Below are 21,674 nucleotides of genomic sequence, written 5' to 3'. Positions count from 1 at the left end.
GTCACTCCCGACTACTCCCGGGAACAGTCGCTGGCGGACACACGGCCCCCGTCACTCTCAACTATCCCCGGGAACAGTCACTGGCGGACACATGGCCCCCGTTACACCCGACTACCCCTGGGAACAGTTGCTGGCAGACACATGTCCCCCGTCACTCCCGACTACTCCCGGGAACAGTCGCTGGCAGACACATGGCCCCCGTCACTCCCGACTACTCCCGGGAACAGTCGCTGGCGGACACACGGCCCCCGTCACTCCCGACTACTCCCGGGAACAGTCGCTGGTGGACACACAGCCCCCGTCACTCTCAACTATCCCCGGGAACAGTCACTGGTGGACACATGGCCCCCGTTACACCCGACTACCCCTGGGAACAGTTGCTGGCAGACACACGGCCCCCCTTCACTCCCCACTGCCCCCGGGGAGCAGCAGCCGGCCATTGCATGGCCCCCATCACTCCCCACTGCCCCGGGGAACAGCGGCTGGCCGTCCCGCGGCCCCTGCTGCCCTGGGGAGCACCAGCAGCGCCCCCTGCCCTGCTCTGGCCGCAGGGAGGAGCCGGAGGGCAGAGTGGCCCCGTGCCCCCGGCAATGCCAGGTAAGTCTTCTAGAGAACGTACTTGTACGCTGCCCGGAGTGCCACATGCAGCCCCGCAGCACCTCTGTGCGGCTCCATGTCCTAATCCGGTACCCGCGGGCCGGCCGCGGCCACTGCCGTGCCTCCAAGCCCTCCCTCCCCAAACCCGGCTGGCATGGGGCACCCACCATGGCCAAGGACAGTGCCCGGGGGGGCCGCAGAGCGAGGGGAACCGCGGGCCCAGCTGGCGAGTGGCAACAGGGGAAGCAGGAGAGGCATGTGCCAACCTCTGCCGAACCTGTCGGTCAACATTCTCAGCAGCCTAACTGGATGGCTATATAGCCGTGCGGGGTGCACACCCTGCCCTGGCTCTGTGCACCGCCCGGCAGCCTGGCTGCTTCTCTCTGCGGGCCTGGGGATCCCCTTCCGGGCTAGCGACGAAGGAGCAGCATGGAGGAGCGGCGAGGAACCAAGGCCAGCGGGCTGAGAACCGGGTCCCTGCTCCTGCTCACGTTGCTGCTCGGTAAGACTCCAGCCGCGGGAGCGAGTCGCCTCCCGCAAAGGTGCGGGGGAAGGGAGAAGCAGGGCTCTCTGCTGCACTGGAAGGGGAGTGGGGTGTAGTGGTTAGAGCAGCAGGGCTGGGAATTCGAGCCATAAGGAATCATGGGTAGGATGTGTGCATTGTATTCCCAGCTCCGTGTGGATTGTGGTTGCTGGTGGAGGGCGTCTAAGCTAGGGTACTCCCTCGGCTAAGGGTGACACGGGCCCGCCGGATCGGTTCCCCCAGCTCTGGGTCAGGAATGACTCCCTGGCCGGTCAACGGAGCGGTTAACATGCAGGGCGGAAAAACCTGCCCACTCCTGGGCCTCATTGTGGAAACCGTGGGCTTTAAACCCCTGCTGTGTTTGAAAGCTTCAGGGGGTCGCCGAGTTGGTCTGTTACAGAAAAAAACAACAAATGGTTTGCTAGCACTTTATAGACTCACCCAACTCGGAGATGGGGCCATGAGCTTTTGTGGGCACAGCCTACCTCTTCGGATGACTGGAGCTCTGACTTTAGGATGTGTTTTCCTCCCGTGTGTGTGAGCCAAGATCTGGCTTTTCAAAATGACAAACTCCAGGCAGATGAAGAGAGAAGGAACATCTGTAGGAAAAGGGTTAAATTTGACACTGACCGATATTTTTGGTGGAGGAGAAAAGGCAACCGTCTGCCCAGAAGTATTAAAGTTAGGCTCACAAACTTTAGGGGAGAGACGGGGGAGTTGGTCCAAGAAATGGGCAGAGGAGGGGAAGCTGTAATGTGTCTGCAAAACTCCCTGCTGACTTTGGGGGCAAACGTTTTGGGGGCGAACGGCACAGAAATTGCAGGTGCAAAGGGGTCCGGTTGAAGAATGCAAAACCCACAGAGGTTTGGTGGGGAAGGATTTATCCCCACATGCTCCACTCCGGGTCCAGCCTTTGAAATGTGGCTGCCTTCAAAACTGCCCCCAGCGGGGCAAACCTCAAAATGGGGGGGTGCAAACATGCAGCCAGATTTTGGGTCCAGTCATGCAAAAAAAAAAAAGGTCTAGAATTTGTATGTTGCCACGGAAACGGGTTCAGTTGTGACCCCGGCCCGAGGCCGGTGTCAGTCTCATACATGCTGTGGGGGGGCTTGTTGCGTGTTCGCGAGAAATCACAGCGGGTTATTCTCGAGCTGCTTTTCCGTGGAGTTTCAAGTCCACTCTTGTCTGTGCAACTTCTCCCTACGCCGTATCTTCGGCAGATTTCAGTCCGGATCGGGTTTCATGCAAATGCTCCGCCCCAGAGCTGGTCGCAGCGCCGGGAAAGCCATCTGTGTGCGGCTCTTCCCCAGCGGCCTTGTCCCGCATGCAGCTTTGTCTCCCCTTCTGCAGACACATAACCCACCCCCCATGCATATTTTAAGCCTCTCTCCTAAACAAACAAAGCAACTAGCACAAACTTTTTGGTGCAGACACACAGGGAGAGAAGGTCCCTGCTGAAAGCAGCAGGCAGCGCAAGCAAAATTGTTCTTCCCATTTCACAGATGGGAAAACTGAGTCCTAGAGTGAAGCACAAATTTACTCACAGGGGAATCTTTAGCCAAGCTGGGAAGAGAGCCCACCAACCTCCCTCTCCTTCTCCTCTCCCAGAGTTGGAGAGAGATCCGAGGAGTCCTGGCTTCCAGCCCGCTGCTCTATCCACTAAACCCCACTCCCCTAGCCAGGCAGAGAACCCAGGGTCCTGCTGCTCTCCTGTCCTGGCATGCTGCAGAATGAGTGAGGGGAGAAAGTTACCCTGCTGGTGTCTCCCTGGTGCCCTCTGCCAATGCCTGACCTGCCCGCACCAGGGCTGAGCCGTGCGAGGTGAACAGCCCTGCCTGCTGTGAGCGCGGTGAAGCCAGGCACGGAAGGGAAGGTGGGCACCCTCTTCCCAAGCACTCGTCCCCCGGTTCCAGGTGCAACCAAGCAGCAGAACTCCATGCCTCAGGGGGAACTCTGCAGCTGGGATGCTTAATTGGCTAATGAGGGACAGCTGTAATTCTTAACGAGCTGCTGCCCAGGCCAGCCTGGCAAAAGGCGACATGGGCCGTGCGTGCCACGGGGCTGGAATGCTTGGATCTTGGGGTGCTGGCTGCTGGCTTGCACCAGGGGAAAGGGTGGGAAGGAGGAGGCCTGATACCAAGCTAGATGGGCCCATGGGTTGGCTTCGGCACAGTCAGCAGGATTAAGGGCATGGGGTGCGGCCAGCGCAGAGACGCCAGGCCCGGCCTGTAGCCAGCCGTGTCGCAACGCAAGAGGCGGTGCCGCATTCCACGGGGTTGGCTTCTATCCTTCACTTCCTCCCCTCTAATCCCGGGTAATTGCCACCCTGCAATTAAACACCAGGGAGGTGAAGCCGGCCGAGATGTGCCGGCTCGGATCCCACGCCAGCCCTGGAATGTGAGCCTGCCTCTAGGAGCAGGCAGGGTGCAGCCTAGCTCGGAGACCCTCCAGCACTGGGGTGGGGGACTGTGAACGGGGGGGCAGCTCCCGGGAGGGTGATTGATATACCAGGCTGCCTGAGTTTGCAGAGAGCCTGAAGCGATTGCCCCGAGACTCCCAAATCAGAGCAGGGCAGGAAGCCGCTTCCTGCCCCACCGATGTTTTTGAAAGTTTCCCTTTTCCTCCCAGCTGAAATCAGGCTCGGATGCCCAAGCCCCGATCGGTGCGGGAGGAGACGGCGGGTCCCACACTGGGTCAATCCAAAAGTTTCTTTCCAGTAGCCCTCTGGGGGGGGGGGGTTCTTCCCCGAGCCTCATTCTGCAACATGGCGAAGCCAGCGTCTCTTCGCGCCAGACTCTCTCAGCCCCAACAGGTCCCAATCAAACTGGTCGGGCGGCGCATAACACGTTTTCCCCCCCAGTTGTTTCTGGGAGACGGCAAGGTGGCCAGCCCGCATCTGGTTTTGCAAAGCGCTCCCGGGGTGAGAAAGGGGCAGAGCTGGTGGGAAACCAACGAGCGTTGCCAGGAGAACGTGGGTTCCCACGGCACAGAGGGGGCAACTCACCCGAATCCTCCTGTTGGTTCTGTTTTAAACACCTCCGGGTCGTTGGGAGCCTGTCCTGGCTCGCGGGCGCCGTGCTGAGCGCTCCAGGCGGCCGGAGGAGGGAAGGGGCGTCTGGCGCCAAGTTGCGGCCACTTCTGGGGTAGAACAGCTGGGGAACAGCCGCATGGCAACGGAGCACAGGAGTGATTCGCCGGGCACTGAGAGGCGGCCACTTCGGGGGTGGAACTGGGGGCGCGGCTGGTCTCTCCGCTGCCTCCGGGGTGGGGCGGGAGAAGGCTGCGGCCTAGACCCCACGTCTCCCCCTCTGACCTTGTCTCCTTGCATTGCAGGGGCCCAGCAGAGCCAAGGAACCCAAGGTGAGTCCACGCCCCGGAGCCAGGGCTGAGCAACCCCCACACCAAGCCGGGCGCCTACCCTCTGTCCCTTCTCTCTGCAGTCTGCGGGCGGCGCCACGTGAGCCTCACCCGGATCGTGGAGGGGAACGACACCAAGGAGGGGGAGTTCCCCTGGCAGGCCAGTGTCCAGTGGAAAGGGGTCCACATGTGCGGGGCCTCCCTCATCAACCAGGAATGGCTGATCACGGCCGCTCATTGCTTCTACCAGTGAGTGTGGGGGCTCCCCGGGCCTGCCCCCCGGCACCTGCCCCGCCTGCCGGCCCAGCCTGCCCCCTCGCTCCCGCCCTGCCCCCTGGCACCTGCCCTGCCTGCCGGCCCCGCCTGCCCCCTCGCTCCCGCCCTGCCCCCCGGCACCTCCCCGCCTGCCGGCCCCGCCTGCCCCCTCGCTCCCGCCCCACCTGCCAGCCCAACCCTGCCCCCTCGCTCCCACCCTGCCCCCCGGCACCTGCCCGCCTGCCAGCCCCACCGTGCCCCCTCACTCCCACCCCGCAGCTCTTGTCAGTCCAGCCCTGGGATACTCCTGCCGCATCCCCTCTCTGCTACTGCCTCAGCCCCTAACCTGCCCTGATGGGTTTCTCCCCCCAGGCTCCGGAACCTGACCCAGTACCGGGTGGTGCTGGGGATCCTCCAGCTGCAGAACCCGGGCCCCCATTCGCGCGCCTGCCCTGTGCAGCGCATCATCCCCAACCCCAACTACGCCGGGCAGACCACGAGCGGGGACATCGCCCTGATCCAGCTGGCCACGCCGGTCAATTTCAGTGACTACATCCTGCCCATCTGCCTCCCGGACACCTCCATCCGATTCCCGCCGGGCAAAGAGTGCTGGGTGACCGGCTGGGGCAACCTGCGCCCCTGGGGTAGGTCGGCACGGGTCCCCCGCAGCGGGCATGGGGCCTTGGGATAGGCCCGGGCAACGTGGGGCCAGCAAGATGGGAGGGAGAAGAGAAAGCAAGACAGCGAGCAAGAGAGAAACCCAGCACGTAAAGAGAGCAAAGGAAGAAAGCGAGAGGAGGCGCGTTACCAGAGCCAGCGCTTGGCTGGCAGAGGCTGAAAGTCGGGGGTCAGGAGCACAGAGACTGTGCAGAGGAAGGACTGCAGGGCAGCATGGAGCCGGGGGGCCGGCGAGGAGGAATGAAAGAGCGGGAAGGGAGCAGGGGCACCAGAGAGCCAGGGCAGGGGGAAAGCCAGGGAAAGGGGCTGCAGGAGAGCAGGGAAGAGCCAGGAAAGGGAGGAACAAACTGTCGAGAGGGAAGGATGGGGCGGGGGAGCGCAAGGGGACAGGGAAGGGGCTGGGGCAGACAGCAAGCCCCTCACCGTGGCTCTTGGTACCCTTGCAGTGGACCTGCCGTCCCCGCAGACCCTGCAGAAGCTGCAAGTCCCCATCATTGACACCAAGACGTGCAAGTCCCTGTACCGCACCAACGGGGTCAACCGCCCGCCCTACAGAGACATCCAGGACGACATGATCTGTGCCGGCTACGCTGAGGGCTTGAGGGACGCCTGCAATGTGAGCGCCCAGGGGCCAGAGACCCCAGGAGTGCTGGCCCCCAACCCCTTCTCTAACCACTAGCTCCCACTCTCCTCCCAGAGCCAGGAAGAGACCCCAGGAGTCCTGGCTCCCAGCCCAGGGAGTAGGCGGGGTGGCAATAGGCCCAGGGTTATGGACACCAGACAAGGCCTGGCTTCTGTGCAAGCAATCCCTTTGCAGCATCCCAGTGCAACTTTTATCCACCTGCCAATCCCCACCCCAGAGGTGGCTGCATTTTAGTTCTGGAGCAGCCATCCCTTTGGAGCCCTGCTGTGAATATGCAGCTGCCCAATTTCATAGCTCCCATCTGCACAAGCCCTTCTGCCTGAGAGAGAAGCTCCCATTGTGTACAGGCCTGGTCTGAGATCAGGGCCCTGCTGAGGCAGGAGGTCTTTGTCAAGCTCAGAATAGCTCCCATATCCCCAAATTGGCTTTTTTAGTCTAGGAAAACAAACTCTGAGAGAGGAACTGAGTTTGAAAATTTTGAGATTTTGAAAATTGCAAATTTTGAAAATTTTCAAATTTTGAAATTTTCAAATTTTGAAAATTTTGAAAATTTTGAAATTTTGAAAATTTTAAATTTTGAAAAGTGCAAGTTTATATGCAGAAAATAACAGGAAGGTACTGACAAATAAATTAATGACCTCATTAATTATCAATTAATTAATTTCAATTCTCCCATCCCAGGGCACTAAATCTTCTCCCTCTCTTCCTTAGGGTGACTCTGGAGGCCCCATGATGTGCATAGTAGGGGATGTCTGGGTGCTGGCTGGAGTTGTCAGCTGGGGCGAAGGCTGTGCCATCAAAAACCGCCCCGGAGTCTATAGCCGCCTCACCTCCTATCAGAACTGGATCCAGGAATATGTCCCTAATATAGAGTTCATCAAGGAGTCCAAGGGCCGGAAATCTCGTGACGTGGCAAATATCATAGGACAAAAGCACCCTGATGAAGTCTGGGCCAGCCATGCTGCCTCTGCTGCTGTCAGCACCCTCGTCCTCTTGGCTTGCCTGCTGTACCTGATCTAAAACCGAGACAGTGGGACAGAGAAAGAGAGAGGATTCCCTGCCTCCTCTAGCAAGATGGAAGAAAAAGAAAGAAGGAATCTAACTCTCTGATCCTGTCTCCCCAAAACTGGCTCCCTAAAAGCCCTGGACTTTAGCATTCCCTGTGGGGAAATAATTTAAAAAGTTTAAAAACTAAGGAAATTCCCAGACCAAAAAGTTTGTGAAACACTGCAAGTGCGCATACTTCCCTCTGTCACTACAGCCAGGGTGCCATAGTTGTGAAGGAGGGTCAGCCACTTGTTCTAGGTTTCTATCTTCATGAATATATTTAGGGCTAGGGCATGGGAGATAGGACAAAATAGCCTTTGCTTTCTTAGGAGGGATCATTTCAGGCGGGTATAAATACATGGGAGATGGCCATCAGTGTCTGGTTTTGTAGGGTGGATGAGGTCTCTTGGGAGAAGTCAAGGAGATTTTGGTTGAGGGTGAAGTTAACCGAAACTGTTTTGAATGGTGCTAATTTGATAGGAACATGTCGACATTTCTGACTTTGACCAGGAAAAGATTGGCAAGTGCTAATGCCATCAGACAAGGGCCTCCTCTGGACTCGTGTGCTCAGTTCTGGGCACCCATGGAAAAGAAAGTAAAATTCTGAGATGGACAGGTGCAGAAAAGGCCTTCGCGGACGAGCAGAGGCATGGGAAGCCAATCTTATGAGGAGAGACTTGGAGAGACTGGCTTTTTTAGTCTAGGAAAACAAAGCCTGAGAGAGGAACTGAGTTTGGAAATTTTGCGATTCTGAAAATTGCAACTTTTGAGATGGCAAAAATTGTGAAATTTTGAAATTTCAAAAAGGGAAAATTTTGACATTTTGAGAAGTGCACATTTTGAAATTTTAAAAAATTGCAAATTTTGAAATTTTGAAAAGCACACATTTAGTTGAGGAGAATAACAGAAAGGCACTGATGGTAATTAATTCATTAATTTCAATTCTCCTCTTTCACCGCTACCATCTTTTGACCAGCACAATCTGGGTTACAAACCATATGAATTTTATTCCACTTTGGAGCGGAAGTCTTTCTCTCTGGATTGACCGATCCCCTTTATAAATTTGAGAGGGTGTTTATGGGCGTATATATACTGATGCATTTCTCACATGAACTAACTCTAAATATCATAAAACACAGACAAACGCAAGTCCTGAGATAACCTGCGTTGTTTTATGGTCTTCCCGCTGTGGAGCACAAACTGTGAACGAGAGACAGCTCAGATGTTTTGATATTAAGGAGCAGTTTGGTCACTGGACACAATATTGACCGATAAATAGAGGTGTGTCCATAGACATGCCAGAACTACGGGTATTTGTTGAAATGGTATGCAGTTCCTGGTATTTCAAACATTTATCTTTATTGTGACTTTCAATATTTCACACCTGCTGGTGGTTTGTTTTGTAAGTGAATTGGTTGTGACCTTAACAACTTTTTTTGTCTGGGAATTTCCTTAGTTTCTGGGAGCTACAAAAAACTTGCTGCCATTAGTTATTATTTTTCTTTTGATCAAGCATCTATTTCTCTGGAGGCGGCGGCTTGTTTCAGTCAAACGCAAGGTAACGCGGCATTCCAATATTTCGCCGCCGGAGCGCAGGACTGCTTTGGTCCAGAGATGACTAGCAGACAGAGGTTGCAAGCTCCATCCAGCTGTCCGGGTGGGGAAATGCGACTTTCTCAACTGCTGTTGCTTGACTCCTTCACCCTTGCTGTTTGGCTGGGATTTGGTGAGTCTACCGTCAGAATGTGTGGGACCCGTGGGGCCAGAGTGATGAATCTCAGGGAGTTTTATGAAGTTTTACAAACTCTGCGCCCTTGGGTTGAAGTGCTTGGAAGTTTCCAAAGGCGGCAGGAGACGAGGACAGACAAGTCTCTCTTCTGTGAGTGCCAATCCAGATCCTTCTCTCTGCTTCTTTAGCGAAGACCCGGATTCTCAAGGGAGCTGCACGTCATGGGCAGCAAAGCACCTAGACGGGATCTAGCCAAGGAGCGTGAGCCGAACATCAGAGAAGCCAATGGCTGGTGGCCACTGATCAGGTCGCCAGCGCCAGCAAGGGGTGGACAAAGGAATTCGCTGTTTACAACAAGGGCTGGCTCTCAGGAAAGCTTTCCAGACCTAAGCTCACGGCTGGAACAGGCTCCTCGGGGGAGAGGGGGGGTCATGGATGTACCATCGCTGGAGGGGTCTAGGAACTTGTCTGGGAGGGTCTAGGTTGACTTGGTCCTACCTCAGCCTGGTGGGCATGAAGGAGAGGGCCTGCTGTGTTTCCATCCTGCCTGGCGCGGCCGCGATCGGCAAAGGGCCCTTCCCGAAGGGTTGGTCCCAAGGAGACGTGCTCTTCTCCACCCTCGGAGCCCACCTGCAGCTCCCGAGGCCTGGTCCGTTGTCGGACGTTTCCAGCGTGACTTCTGGATGCGCTCAGGCCTGGATTCCTCCTTCAAAGCCAATAAAATCCTTTCGCCCCCACAGCGGCCTCTCTGAGCAAATAAAGCAAGGGGAAGAGATTGCAGCTGGGCGCCCCCCCCGGTCCAGATGTGCTAGAGAGAGGGTGTGAACTCCTCGCGCCCCCTCCGCCGACGTGGGGTGGGGGGCTCGCCCGGCAACGGGTCCAAGATGCACAGTAGCTGCGAGGCATCGCGAGCCGAGACGGGGCCCGCCACGCAGGGGCAGCTCCGTCAGGAAGCCGGCGGCCGGGCCGGGCCTACCCTGGAAGGATGGGGGGCTCAGATGGGGTGTCCCCAGGGTGAGCTAACGGCCTCGTCCTTGCACTGGCGAGATGTTCCCTTCCCAGAGGAGGAAATTCACGGTCCCCTGGATCCAGGCCAGTTTTCCACTGCAGATCCTGGGGGGGGGGGCGCGGAGGCTGGGAAAGGAAGGCATGCAGCTGTTCACATCTGGATGTGAGCCACCGCCAGGCTCACCCCCCACCACAAGACCAGAGGGGCTGGAGGGGGAGCTGATACAGGCAGGACCACGCTGGCTTCCTTCCCACCCTGGGTGAACGTGCGCTGCCTGTTCCCACGCTGGAGCTAAATGCTCTATTAAAGCCAGAGAAAGAGTTTAACCCTCTCGGGCCTGCAGGGTAGAAGCCAGGAATCCTGGCTCCTGGGCCCCCTGCTCTAACCACTAGAGACCACTTCCCTCCCAGACCTGGGGAGAGAATCCAGGAGTCCTGGCTCCCAGCCGCCCCCCCGCTCTAACCACTATTCCCCACTTCCCTCCCAGAAGTCCTGGCTCCCCACTGACCCCTGCAGTCCCCAAAAGGCCTCTGTCTCCACCCCCTACCCGGCTGGCCCCTGCCCGCTCACACGTGAGCCTGCGAACGGTGAACAATGTGTCCAGGCCAAGCTGCCCGGAGGGCGTGGATGTCCTCAGCCAGGGCCATGGCTGCGCTCCCCTCCCCCCGCTTTCATTTCCTGCCAGATGTGGTGTTTCCACCCAGCCCCGGTGCAGAGATTTCCAGCCTGTAAGCCGATCCCCGGGCTTTGGGGGGGCTGGGGGGCGGGGAGCAGGAAACGCGGGCGGCCGAGAGCAGAGCTCGCCGGGACCCTGGGCGCTCCGGCCAGACGAGGCAGGGGCTGCGGGCTGGGACGGGCGGCACACGGCGCCATGAAGGTAACACGGTGCCATGAAGGGGCGTGGGGGTGGAGGGAGCAGGCCGGGAGACGGAGCCGGGCCCCGCAGCGGGTGGGGCTGCGCCGGGCTCTGCCCCAGCAAAGGGGGCTGGCTCAGCTCGCGCTGCGGCAGGGCAGGCCAAGGCCAGGTGTGTCTGGCCGGCCCTCCCCCTGCAGGGCTCGCCAGGGACCCCAGCCCCCCCTGACCTCGCCAACCCCCTCTGTCTGCCCGCAACCCCCCTGCCTAGCCATCCCCTCTGTCTGCCTATCCCATAGCCCCCTGCCTACCCATCCCCTCTGTCTGCCTATCCCATAGCCCCCTGCCTACCCATCCCCTCTGTGTCTGCCTATCCCATAGCCCCCGCCTACCCATCCCCTCTGTGTCTGCCTATCCCATAGCCCCCTGCCTACCCATTCCCTCTGTGTCTGCCTATCCCATAACCCCCCTGCCTACCCATCCCCTCTGTGTCTGCCTATCCCATAGCCCCCTGCCTACCCATCCCCTCTGTCTGCCTATCCCATAACCCCCCTGCCTACCCATCCCCTCTGTGTCTGCCTATCCCATAGCCCCCTGCCTACCCATCCCCCTCTGTCTGCCTATCCCATAGCCCCCTGCCTACCCATCCCCTCTGTCTGCCTATCCCATAGCCCCCTGCCTACCCATCCCATAACCCCCCTGCCTACCCATCCCCTCTGTCTGCCTATCCCATAGCCCCCTGCCTACCCATCCCATAACCCCCCTGCCTACCCATCCCATCCCATCCCCCTGCCTACCCATCCCCTCTGTATCTGCCTATCCCATAACCCCCCTGCCTACCCATCCCCTCTGTCTGCCTATCCCATAGCCCCCTGCCTACCCATCCCCTCTGCCTACCCTATCCCATAACCCCCCTGCCTACCCATCCCCTCTGTGTCTGCCTATCCCATAGCCCCCTGCCTACCCATCCCCCCCTGCCTACCCATCCCATAACCCCCCTGCCTACCCATCCCCTCTGTGTCTGCCTATCCCATAACCCCCCTGCCTACCCATCCCATAACCCCCCTGCCTACCCATCCCCTCTGTCTGCCTATCCCATAGCCCCCTGCCTACCCATCCCCTCTGTGTCTGCCTATCCCATAGCCCCCTGCCTACCCATCCCCTCTGTGTCTGCCTATCCCATAGCCCCCTGCCTACCCATCCCCCTCCGTGTCTGCCTATCCCATAGCCCCCTGCCTATCCATCCCATAACCCCCCTGCCTACCCATCCCCTCTGTGTCTGCCTATCCCATAGCCCCCTGCCTATCCATCCCATAACCCCCCTGCCTACCCATCCCCTCTGTGTCTGCCTATCCCATAGCCCCCTGCCTACCCATCCCCTCTGTGTCTGCCTATCCCATAACCCCCTGCCTACCCATCCCATAACCCCCCTGCCTACCCATCCCCCTCCGTCTCCCTATCCCATAACCCCCCTGCCTACCTCTGCCCTGCAAGCCTCTCTCTGCCTGACAACTTATCCCTTTAGTCTCCTTCTCTGCCTATCCCCTGCTCTTGATCTGCGTAGCTAGCTCCCTTCTCTCCCCCACCCCTCAACCTACCCCTCTGTCTAGCCCCCCCCCTTCCCCACCTCGCTCTCTTGCTCATCAATCCCATTCGCTCCAATCAACACGAGCGTGTGGCCCACATGCCCTGGGACCGCCGCCAAGGGAGACTGACATTTGCTGTACAGCCGTAGCCAGCAGCTTCTCAGTGTGTACCTCCTGCAGTAGACGCAGGTGGCTTTAGTCCCCAAGGTCACAGGCTCAATCCCCCCTCTGGCCAGCACTCTGCTTGTGGGGGATCGACCCCGCCAGACTTGATCTCTTTCCGAAGCGTTTGGCAGCGTGAGGCTGGTAATAGACAGAGACTGTCGGACATTTGACTTCCTACCACAAGGTATATTGGCTGAAAAACCAGCCTGGTATCAAATGACCATACCCCACTTTCTGTGGGTTAGATCCTGGCCAGCGGGTAGGTCTCTAACTGTCCCAGGGGATCTCCACGGAGCAGGTGCATTTCTAGCGGGGTCCCACCACTGGCGGTTTTTGGCCCTACACCATTTCACACTAGTGTCTGTGACTTGGAAGAGAACACAACATCTTCACTGAGAGAGTTTGCAGCTGCCTCACGGCCCTGCTACTCACCAGGCACTGGCAAGGACAGCCAGGAGAACCCACACAGCTGCAGAGAGCAACAGACGGGGCAGGGAAGCATGAGGATCAGGGATATGGGCTGGAAGGTGGAGGAGCCCTGTATGTTCCACCCAGCCCTGGCTTGGCGGGAGGCCAGGGCCTTCAGGGGAAAGAGGAGTGGTGGGGGTGGGGAACCATGGTCCCCCCACTTTTAAGAAGAACAATGCCAGTTATTTACATATTCGGAGGTTCTATGTTTTCAAATATGTAGACATCAATTGCAGCCCAAAATCCAAAGAGAATGGTTCTCCCTTTGCATTTCTTTGTGCTGACCAATATTTGCACTGGACAGATCAAAAAGTAAATGGTGTTTTTCCGGTCACTTCCTATGTGCACGGTCATGCAGTCTCTGCCTCATGAAAGTTGAACTTCAAATTATGTGCCGAAAAGAATTGCCTTTAAAAATAAAAGTGTGCCCTACAAGTCCACTCAGTCCTACTGCTTGCTCAGCCAATGGCTCAAGCAAACAAGTGTGTTTACATTTGAGGGAGGTAATGCTGCCTGCTTCGTGTTCACAGTGGTCCTTGAAAGCGAGAACAGATGTTTGCATGGCATTGTCGTAGCTGGCATCACAAAATATTTACATGCCAGGTGTGCTAAAGAGTCGTGTGGCCATGCTGCTTATGGGCTCTGCTGCATAATGATCCAAAGCAGCGTGGACTGACCTACGTTCCTTCTCATCATCTGAATCAAATGCCACTAGCAGATGATTGATTTCCGTTTCCGGTGCTTTGGGTTCTGTACTTTCGGAGGGTTGCTCTTTTAAGACTTCGGAAAGCTCATTCCATGCTTCGTCCCTCTCAGATTTTGGAAGGCTCTTAAACCTCGGGACAAGTGCTGGAGCCATCTTTAGAAATCTCACTCTGGAGCTTGCTTTGCGTTTTGTCAAATCTGCCGTGACAGTGTTCTTAGAATGAACAACATGTGCCAAGTCGTCATCCGAGACGGCAATAACATGAAATATGTGGTAGAGTGTGGGTAAAACAGAGCAGGAGATATGCAGTTCTCCCCCAACAAGGTCAGTCACAAACTTAATTAACACATTTTTTTAACGAGCATCCTCAGCCTGGACGCATGTCCTCTGTAGAAGCATGAAGGGACACATGTATGTTTAGCAAAGCTGTCATGTAAATACCAGGCAAAGTGCCATGAGAACATTTGCTCTCACTTTCCGGTGACATGGGAAATAAGAAGTGGGCAGCATTATCTCCCGTAAATATAAACAAATTTGTCTGAGCCATTGGCTGAACAAAAAGTAGGACTAAGTGGACTTGTCGGCTCTAAAGTTTTACTTTTTTTTTACCAAAAAAACCCACCTTACCCTTTCCCAATAAACAGATTGCACTCCAGTGCCTGTATGAGGCAGGATGAAAAATACTATCACTTTTGTCTTTTTTACAGTACAAATATTTGTAATACAAATTAATCATGTCAAGTGCATACTGTGAACTTTATAGTCTGTGTTGTCACTGAAATCAATATAATTCAAAAGGCAGAAACCCATCCAAAAATATCGAATGCATTTCACTTGGCATTCCGGTGTTTAACAGTGCGGTTAAAAAGCAATTAGTCATGGTTCATTTCTGGAATTGCAATTCCGTTTTTGAGTTAATCATGGGAACGAACCGCAATTCATTGACAGCCTTAGTTATTTGACCTGTATCTTCAACCCTGGTGCGACCGCTACTGGAATCCTCTGTCCAGATCTGGTGTCTGCGGTCCGAGAAGGATGTTGATAAATTAGAAAGGGAATAGGGAAGAGCCATGAAAATGAAGCACAGATTAGAAACCATTCTTAGTGGTGAAAGGCTCCAGGAAGTCGATTGATTTAACTTAAGAGAAGATCCAGGGATGACTTAATCCCAGTCCATAAATGGCCAAATGGGAACAAGTCTACTATATATTTGAGAGAGTTTGTTTGTTCATGCGAGCGAGCGAGTCTGTCTGGCCAGCCATCTGTTTGTTCAAGAATTTCTCCTAAACGGTAAATGCTAGGACCACCCAATTCGGTAGGCAGCGTCCTCTCACCACAGCTCAAAGCAAGGGCAGAGTTTGGTTGCGCCAGGACAAGGGACTGTGTCTGGAACGGAATTGCTTCTCACAAAACCCGACAGAAAAGAGAGACTCAGTCCTGAGCCTCCCACCCGCAAGGAGCGAAGGGAAAGTGCCCCGTTTGCTGCATTCCTCACTCTGGCTGGGGGGGTGCATGGGGCAGATGAACCTGGACCTGCCCCAGCAAGGGGACATGCCCCCCTCCCCTGCTGTGCCCGCTGCAGCTGCAGCAGCCATGGAGAAGTGCTTCTCCCCAAGCCCCAAGCCGCTGCAGTGAGGGAGGGCTGGGGTTGTCCTCTCTCCCTGGCGCAGCCTGCATATGAACCACCCCCCACCCCACAACCCTGCCCCACATCTATGATTAAAATGAAGACAAACAGAACTGACCTGAGAGAAGGACCTGAGCAATGCCGGATGAATCGTCTAGTGTTTCGGTTCGGGCTCCTCAGTGTTGCAAAGAAAGATCATAGAACCCTAGAGCACTAGAACTGGGAAGGACCTCGAGGCATCCGCTCCGGGCAAATTGCTCCGACTCAGGGCTCCTTAGAGCCTCTGACCAGTGGCCTTCCCAAACAGGTCACAAACCAGCACTCCGAGCAAAACCCCTGACAGCCCAGCTCTCCCTGTGCCACAGTCAGCCCCAGGCCTAACACACAGGGGAGGGGTTATGGGACCCAATCTCACCCACCCCCAACGGGTCTTTCCAGTCCCAAAGAACCAGCCACAAATCCCAGTCAATGTACACTCTGGATCTAACCCACGAGATCACGCCGGGCCAGTCCTTGAGCATCTACCATCGAAAGGGTTATTACGAAAAGAAAGAAAAGCCTGAGAGTGAGGTTGTGAAGGAGAATAGGGGATGTCTACACTACCAGCCCAGTTCGAACTAGGCTTTCTACCGTTACTCCTTGTGGAATTCGAAAGCCTAATTCGAACTACCTACTCCGTGCCGCGTGTAGCCGCGTGTAGCCGCAGGCACGGAGTCCACACTAACGGGGATTTAAAAATGGCGGCGCCCGGCAAGATGCAAATGAAGCCTGGGATATTTAAATCCCGGGCTTCATTTGCAACTTCGAATGCCTACATTAGCCAGTTCGAACTAGGGGGGCAGTGTAGACAGACCCATACATGACATGCACCGAATCATCCAGTTCTCGATGCAGGCTCTCAGCAGAGCTGGCTTAAAAGTCTCTGGTGCACATCCTATGCCAGGATGGGTCCACAGTGCTTCCCGGCTCGCTGTGCCTCGCAAGGCTGCATCTGGGATCAGAAGCAGAACTGAAGACAAGATGGAGTCGCCTTGTGGCATTTTATATCCATCCCTGGTCTCTTCCAAGCTGGAGCGGGTCACATGGCCCAGTGACCGATCCCAGTATCCCCATGATACTGGCTGGTTTGCTGGTCCCAGGCACATTCCTCAGGTGGGTACTGGCCTCTCCGAGAGCCTCGTCCCTGGAGCCTCGCTAATTAGCACAGTCACTGACTGACGATTCCTAGCCCCTTGCTCTGCCTCAGACGGAGAATCTCCCAGCGTCAACACAGAGTCCATGTTTCTAACCCCACACAGACATCACACACGCACATGAATCACACACACAGGATCAGTAGGACATGAGCTTCCATTGGACACCTCACATGGCCCCTTTGTACAGACTTTGGAGCTACCCTCCCTCCCCCAGGCGCAGCAGTGATATGGCTGCTCCCCTTAAAATCCAGTAACGAGACAAAAGCACCGTCTAGACCATCCCTGACAGGTGTCTGTCCAGCCTGCTCCCCAGCCCGATGGCTGGCAGTCAAAGCTGGAACAAACTCCGCCGGGACACAAGGCATGGGTGGCTGCGGGCGTGGTGGGGGGGGGGGGAATTAGCCGTTGGGGAGTGGACATTTGGAGCATGTGAATGAAGCCAAGGTGGTCCTGGGGCAATCAGGGTCCAGCCACCTCAGAGGGCGACGAGACCCCCCAGAAGAAGCGAGCCCGTCATGGCGGTGGGGGTCCGGCGGGTCTTTCACAGAAGCCTTTCACGTTCTGCACCGGCCGGTGGCTTGGACCTCTGTTGCCGGGTTCCGGCCATGGGGGGACGCGTGATGGAGCTTGAGATACACCCGGCGTAGAGCGACTGTGCCCCCCGGGAGACCGGGGTGAAGGGTTCATTCCTTCGGGGGGGCCAACCAGAGGGGAAAAGACCAAGGGTCTTACTGGTTTGGGGAGCCCCAAAACGTCATCAGTCCCCAGCCCAAAACCTTTGTGGGACTAGACGTTAAATCTCTACAGGGGAGGGACGTTCAGAGCCAGGAGAGGGGCCAATTCCAGGGTCCCCCATTGTTACTCTGAAGCTCCCCACTCGGGGTCTGTCTCTCTCCAGTTGCTGGTCCATTTCCCGCTGCTGGTCCTCCTGCTGGCTCCAGCGCCCACAGCCAATGGCCAAGCCATCCTTACGCAAGGTAAGTCCCATCCGAAGCCGTGTGGATCCTGCTAGCAGGGCTAGCAGCGGGGCAGGGCTCAATGGGCCAGGAGGAGGACGGGGCCGCGCCGGGTCTGACGACGCTCTCTCCGCCGGGCAGCCGAGCAAAAGTTGTGTGCGGACGAGCCCCTCCCCCTGGACTGCGATGACATCTACGACCAGGGCTCGGAGACGGACGGGGTCTATCTCATCTACCCCGCGGGCCCCAACACCCCCGTGCCGGTCTACTGCGACATGACCACGGACGACGGGAAATGGACGGTGCGTCAACCCCTCAGGCGCCCTTCCACCTCTCTCTCCACCAGCCCCCATGCCCCTCCCGGGGCCAGGAGAGACCCCAGGAGTCCCGGATCCCACCCGCTCCCCGCTCTAACCACTAGCCCCCACTGCCCTCGCAGCCAGGAGAAACCCCAGGAATTCTGGATGCCACCTGCTCCCCGCTCTAACCACTAGCCCCCACTGCCCTTGCAGCCAGGAGAGACCCCAGGAATTCTGGATCCCACTTGCTCCCCGCTCTAACCACTAGCCCCCACTGCCCTCGCAGCCAGGAGAGACCCCAAGAGTCCCGGATCCCACCTGCTCCCCACTCTAACCACTAGCCCCCACTGTCCCCGCAGCCAGGAGAGAACCCAGGAGTCCCGGATCCCACCTGCTCCCCGCTCTAACCATTAGCCCCCACTGCCCTCGCAGCCAGGAGAGACCCCAAGAGTCCTGGATCCCACCTGCTCCCCGCTCTAACCACTAGCCCCCACTGCCCTCGCAGCCCAGAAAGGGACGTCCTGCCGGAGCCCCTCCCCCGGGCGTCTGACCCCGCTCTCTCTCCAGGTCTTCCAGAAGCGCTTCAACGGCTCCGTCAGCTTCTTCCGGGGCTGGAACGACTATCGGTTCGGGTTCGGCAGGGCCGACGGGGAGTACTGGCTGGGTAGGTGATGGGACCGGACCCCCACCAGCCTCCCCTGCGCCCGTTCGTCTGACCAGAGTGCCCTACCGTGGGTCGCTCCCCCCCGTCCCCCCCTCCAGCCCTGCCTTGTCCGACCCGCCCCACCGCCGGCTCCACCCCCCCCCCGTCCGCCCCTCCGGCCCTGCCTTGTCCGACCCACCCCACCCCACCGGCCCCACCCCCACCCGGGCCCCACCCCCCCCACCCCCCCCCCCCCTCCACCCCCCCCCTCGTCCACCCCTCCGGCCCTGCCTTGTCCGACCCCCCCCGTCCGCCCCCCCGCCCTGCCCCACCCCCCCCGCCGCCCCACCCCCCCCCGCCCCACCCCCCCCCGCCCCCCACCCCCTCCAGCCCTGCCTTGTCCGACCCGCCCCACCGCCGGCCCCCCCCCCCCCCCCGTCCCCCACTCCAGCCCTGCCTTGTCTGACCCGCCCCACCGCCGGCCCCACCCCCCTCCTCGTCCACCCGTCCGGCCCTGCCTTGTCCGACCCACCCCACCGCCGGCCCTACCCCCCCCCGCCGGCCCCACCCCCCTCCTCGTCCACCCCTCCGGCCCTGCCTTGTCCGACCCGCCCCACCGCCGGCCCCACCCCCCTCCTTGTCCACCCCTCCGGCCCTGCCTTGTCCGACCCGCCCCACCGCCGGCCCTACCCCCCTCCTCGTCCACCCCTCCGGCCCTGCCTTGTCCGACCCACCCCACCGCCGGCCCCACTCCCACCTCGTCCACCCCTCTGGCCCTGCCTTGTCCAACCCGCCCCACCGCCGGCCCCACCCCCCTCCTCATCCACTCCTCCGGCCCTGCCTTGTCCGACCCGCCCCACCGCCGGCCCCACCCCCCTCCTCGTCCACCCCTACGGCCCTGCCTTGTCCGACCCGCCCCACCACCGGCCCCACCCCCTACCTCATCCACCCCCTCCGGCCCTGCCTTGTCTGACCCGCCCCACCGCCGGCCCCACCCCATCTAACCCGCCCTTTCACTGGCCCCAAACCTCACTCCTCCTCTGCCCCACCCACCTAACCCTCCCCCCTCCAGCTCCGTGAGCCCCGTGAGTCCAGCCCGTCCCACATGCTGCCATCCACCCACCGGTGCACACCCCCGGCCATCTGCCCACCCCCACCCCCATCGCCTCCCCCTTCCCATTCTTTCCCCTTTCTCCCGTCCCTGGCTTCCCGGTTCCTGCCCCACTGCGCCTGGGCCGGTGCCCCAGTGGAAACGCGCTCCCCCCCCCCCCCGAGTACCCTGTCCCCGGGGGAGCCTCACTCGCGCGCCCCGCCCGCAGGGCTGCAGAACATCCACCTGCTGACCCTGAAGCGCAAGTACGAGCTGCGGGTGGACCTGGAGGACTTTGAGAACAACACGGCCTGGGCCAAATACACCGACTTCTCCCTGTCGCCGCACGCCATCAGCGCCGAGGAGGACGGCTACACCCTACACGTGGGGGCCTTCACCGACGGCGGGGCCGGTGAGAGAGCCCAGGCGGCCGGGCCCCGGGCCCCTCCTGCAAGCCATACCCTGAATCTCACCTCCCCCGCTCTAACCACTAGCCCCTACTCCCCTCCCAGAGCCGGGGAGAGAACGCAGAGGCCCTGGCCCCAGGCCCCTCCCCCGCTCTAACCACTAGCCCCTACTCCCCTGCCAGAGCCGGGGAGAGAACGCAGAGGCCCTGGCACCAGGCCCCTCCCCCGCTCTAACCACTAGCCCCTACTCCCCTGCCAGAGCCGGGGAGAGAACGCAGAGGCCCTGGCACCAGGCCCCTCCCCCGCTCTAACCACTAGCCCCTACTCCCCTCCCAGAGCCGGGGAGAGAACGCAGAGGCCCTGGCCCCAGCCCCTTCCCCCACACTAACCACTAGCCCATACTCCCCTCCCAGAGCCGGGGAGAGAACGCAGAGGCCCTGGCCCCAGGCCCCTCCCCCACGCTAACCACTAGCCCCTACTCCCCTCCCAGAGCCGGGGAGAGAACGCAGAGGCCCTGGCCCCAGGCCCCTCCCCCACGCTAACCACTAGCCCCTACTCCCCTCCCAGAGCCGGGGAGAGAACACAGAGGCCCTGGCCCCAGGCCCCTTCCCCCACACTAACCACTAGCCCATACTCCCCTCCCAGAGCCGGGGAGAGAACGCAGAGGCCCTGGCCCCAGACCCCTCCCCCACGCATCTCCCCGGCCCTTCCTCAGTGTCCCTCTCACCAAAAATGCTGGGAGGAAAGCAAGGGGAGGAGACGCCCTACCCGGGCCCATCCCGCCCGTCCCCTTCCCAGGGCGGGGCCCGCTCCCCCGGTGGGACGGAGCCCCCCCTTCTAACCCGCCCCCCTCCGATCCAGGCGACTCCTTGTCCTACCACACGGGGCAGAAGTTCTCCACCTTCGACCGGGACCAGGACCTGTACGTGCAGAACTGCGCGGCGCTCTCCTCCGGGGCCTGGTGGTTCAAAAGCTGCCACTTCTCCAACCTGAACGGCTTCTACCTGGGCGGGGCCCACCTCTCCTACGCCAACGGCCTCAACTGGGCCCAGTGGAAGGGCTTCTACTACTCGCTGCGCAAGAGCGAGATGAAAATCCGGCGCATCTGAGCATGTCGGACTGGGGGCCGCGAGTTCGAATCCCGGGGGGGGGCGGGAGTGAGGGGCGCCCATCCGAGGGGCTGGCCCCTGCCCCCTTGTGCCCCACTCTCTGTCCCCTAATAAAACTCCCTTCCCTGAGGCTGCTCTCTGGCTCTTTACAGGATGGGGGGGTCACAACCCCCAGTCTGCCCCGTCTTTGCTCCCCGCCCCCGACAGATAGCGGAGCGACAGCGGACCTCAGCTCAGCTGGCACCCAGAGGCCGTGCATTGGGGGGAGTCTGGGGGCTGCCCCTCAGAGTGCTGGGTCTTAGCCATCCCACACACCTGGCTCCCTGCCCAGCCTCATGGAGGCTGCTCACGAGCCTGGACCCCCGACAGACTTTGTCCCACAATGCACTGCAAACTGAGCCCTCTGGAGAGGCATCGCCGGTGTCCCACAATGCACGGGTGGGGCGGCTCCCTGGGGTCCCACAGAGCACTGCAAATTACCCAGCAGCCCTTGCTGCATGGCTCCGTAGAAAGGGGCTTCACTGGTATCCCACAATGCTTTGCTGCAAGACTGTCCTTCTATCTGCATCCCTGAGGGAATTGGCTTCAACTTGGTCCCACAATGCATTGCAAATTACCCAGCAACCCTAGCTACAAGGCCCCGTTCCCAGGGTAGCATCGCTAGCCTCCCACAATGCACTTGGCCATGAGCTATGGGTCTTCAGCACACATCACCCAGCAAACTTTGCTGC

General features: G+C 59.1%; 2 protein-coding genes across 2 annotated transcripts; both read left to right on the top strand.

The window, feature by feature from the left end:
- Positions 1–925: 925 nt before the first annotated feature.
- LOC142829302 (serine protease 27-like) lies at positions 926–9,568 on the top strand. Its single transcript, XM_075928745.2, has 6 exons — positions 926–1,099; positions 4,454–4,480; positions 4,561–4,726; positions 5,105–5,376; positions 5,857–6,026; positions 6,765–9,568. The coding sequence occupies exons 1-6, from the start codon at positions 1,027–1,029 to the stop codon at positions 7,071–7,073; spliced, it is 1,017 nt and encodes a 338-aa protein (XP_075784860.1). The 5' UTR covers positions 926–1,026; the 3' UTR covers positions 7,074–9,568.
- Positions 9,569–10,556: 988 nt separating this feature from the next.
- On the top strand, positions 10,557–21,073 carry MFAP4 (microfibril associated protein 4). The gene is made up of 6 exons (XM_075928750.2): positions 10,557–10,715; positions 17,338–17,416; positions 17,537–17,697; positions 18,262–18,358; positions 19,657–19,839; positions 20,696–21,073. The coding sequence occupies exons 1-6, from the start codon at positions 10,710–10,712 to the stop codon at positions 20,941–20,943; spliced, it is 774 nt and encodes a 257-aa protein (XP_075784865.1). The 5' UTR covers positions 10,557–10,709; the 3' UTR covers positions 20,944–21,073.
- Positions 21,074–21,674: the final 601 nt, after the last annotated feature.

The sequence above is a fragment of the Pelodiscus sinensis genome, chromosome 5, assembly GCF_052426305.1.
Source record: "Pelodiscus sinensis isolate ZL-2025 chromosome 5, ASM5242630v1, whole genome shotgun sequence".
NCBI classification, from domain to species: Eukaryota; Metazoa; Chordata; order Testudines; family Trionychidae; genus Pelodiscus; species Pelodiscus sinensis.
This window is presented reverse-complemented; position numbering and strand designations above follow the sequence as displayed.

Bases quoted from the DNA above. Each gene is read 5' to 3' on its own strand.
- LOC142829302 (XM_075928745.2), top strand. From the start codon at position 1,027: ATGGAGGAGCGGCGAGGAACCAAGGCCAGCGGGCTGAGAACCGGGTCC. The intron at 4,481-4,560 runs GTGAGTCCACGC...TTCTCTCTGCAG, and splicing joins GCAGAGCCAAGGAACCCAAG to TCTGCGGGCGGCGCCACGTG. The intron at 6,027-6,764 runs GTGAGCGCCCAG...TCTCTTCCTTAG, and splicing joins GCTTGAGGGACGCCTGCAAT to GGTGACTCTGGAGGCCCCAT.
- MFAP4 (XM_075928750.2), top strand. The intron at 17,417-17,536 runs GTAAGTCCCATC...TCCGCCGGGCAG, and splicing joins CCAAGCCATCCTTACGCAAG to CCGAGCAAAAGTTGTGTGCG. The intron at 19,840-20,695 runs GTGAGAGAGCCC...CCTCCGATCCAG, and splicing joins CTTCACCGACGGCGGGGCCG to GCGACTCCTTGTCCTACCAC.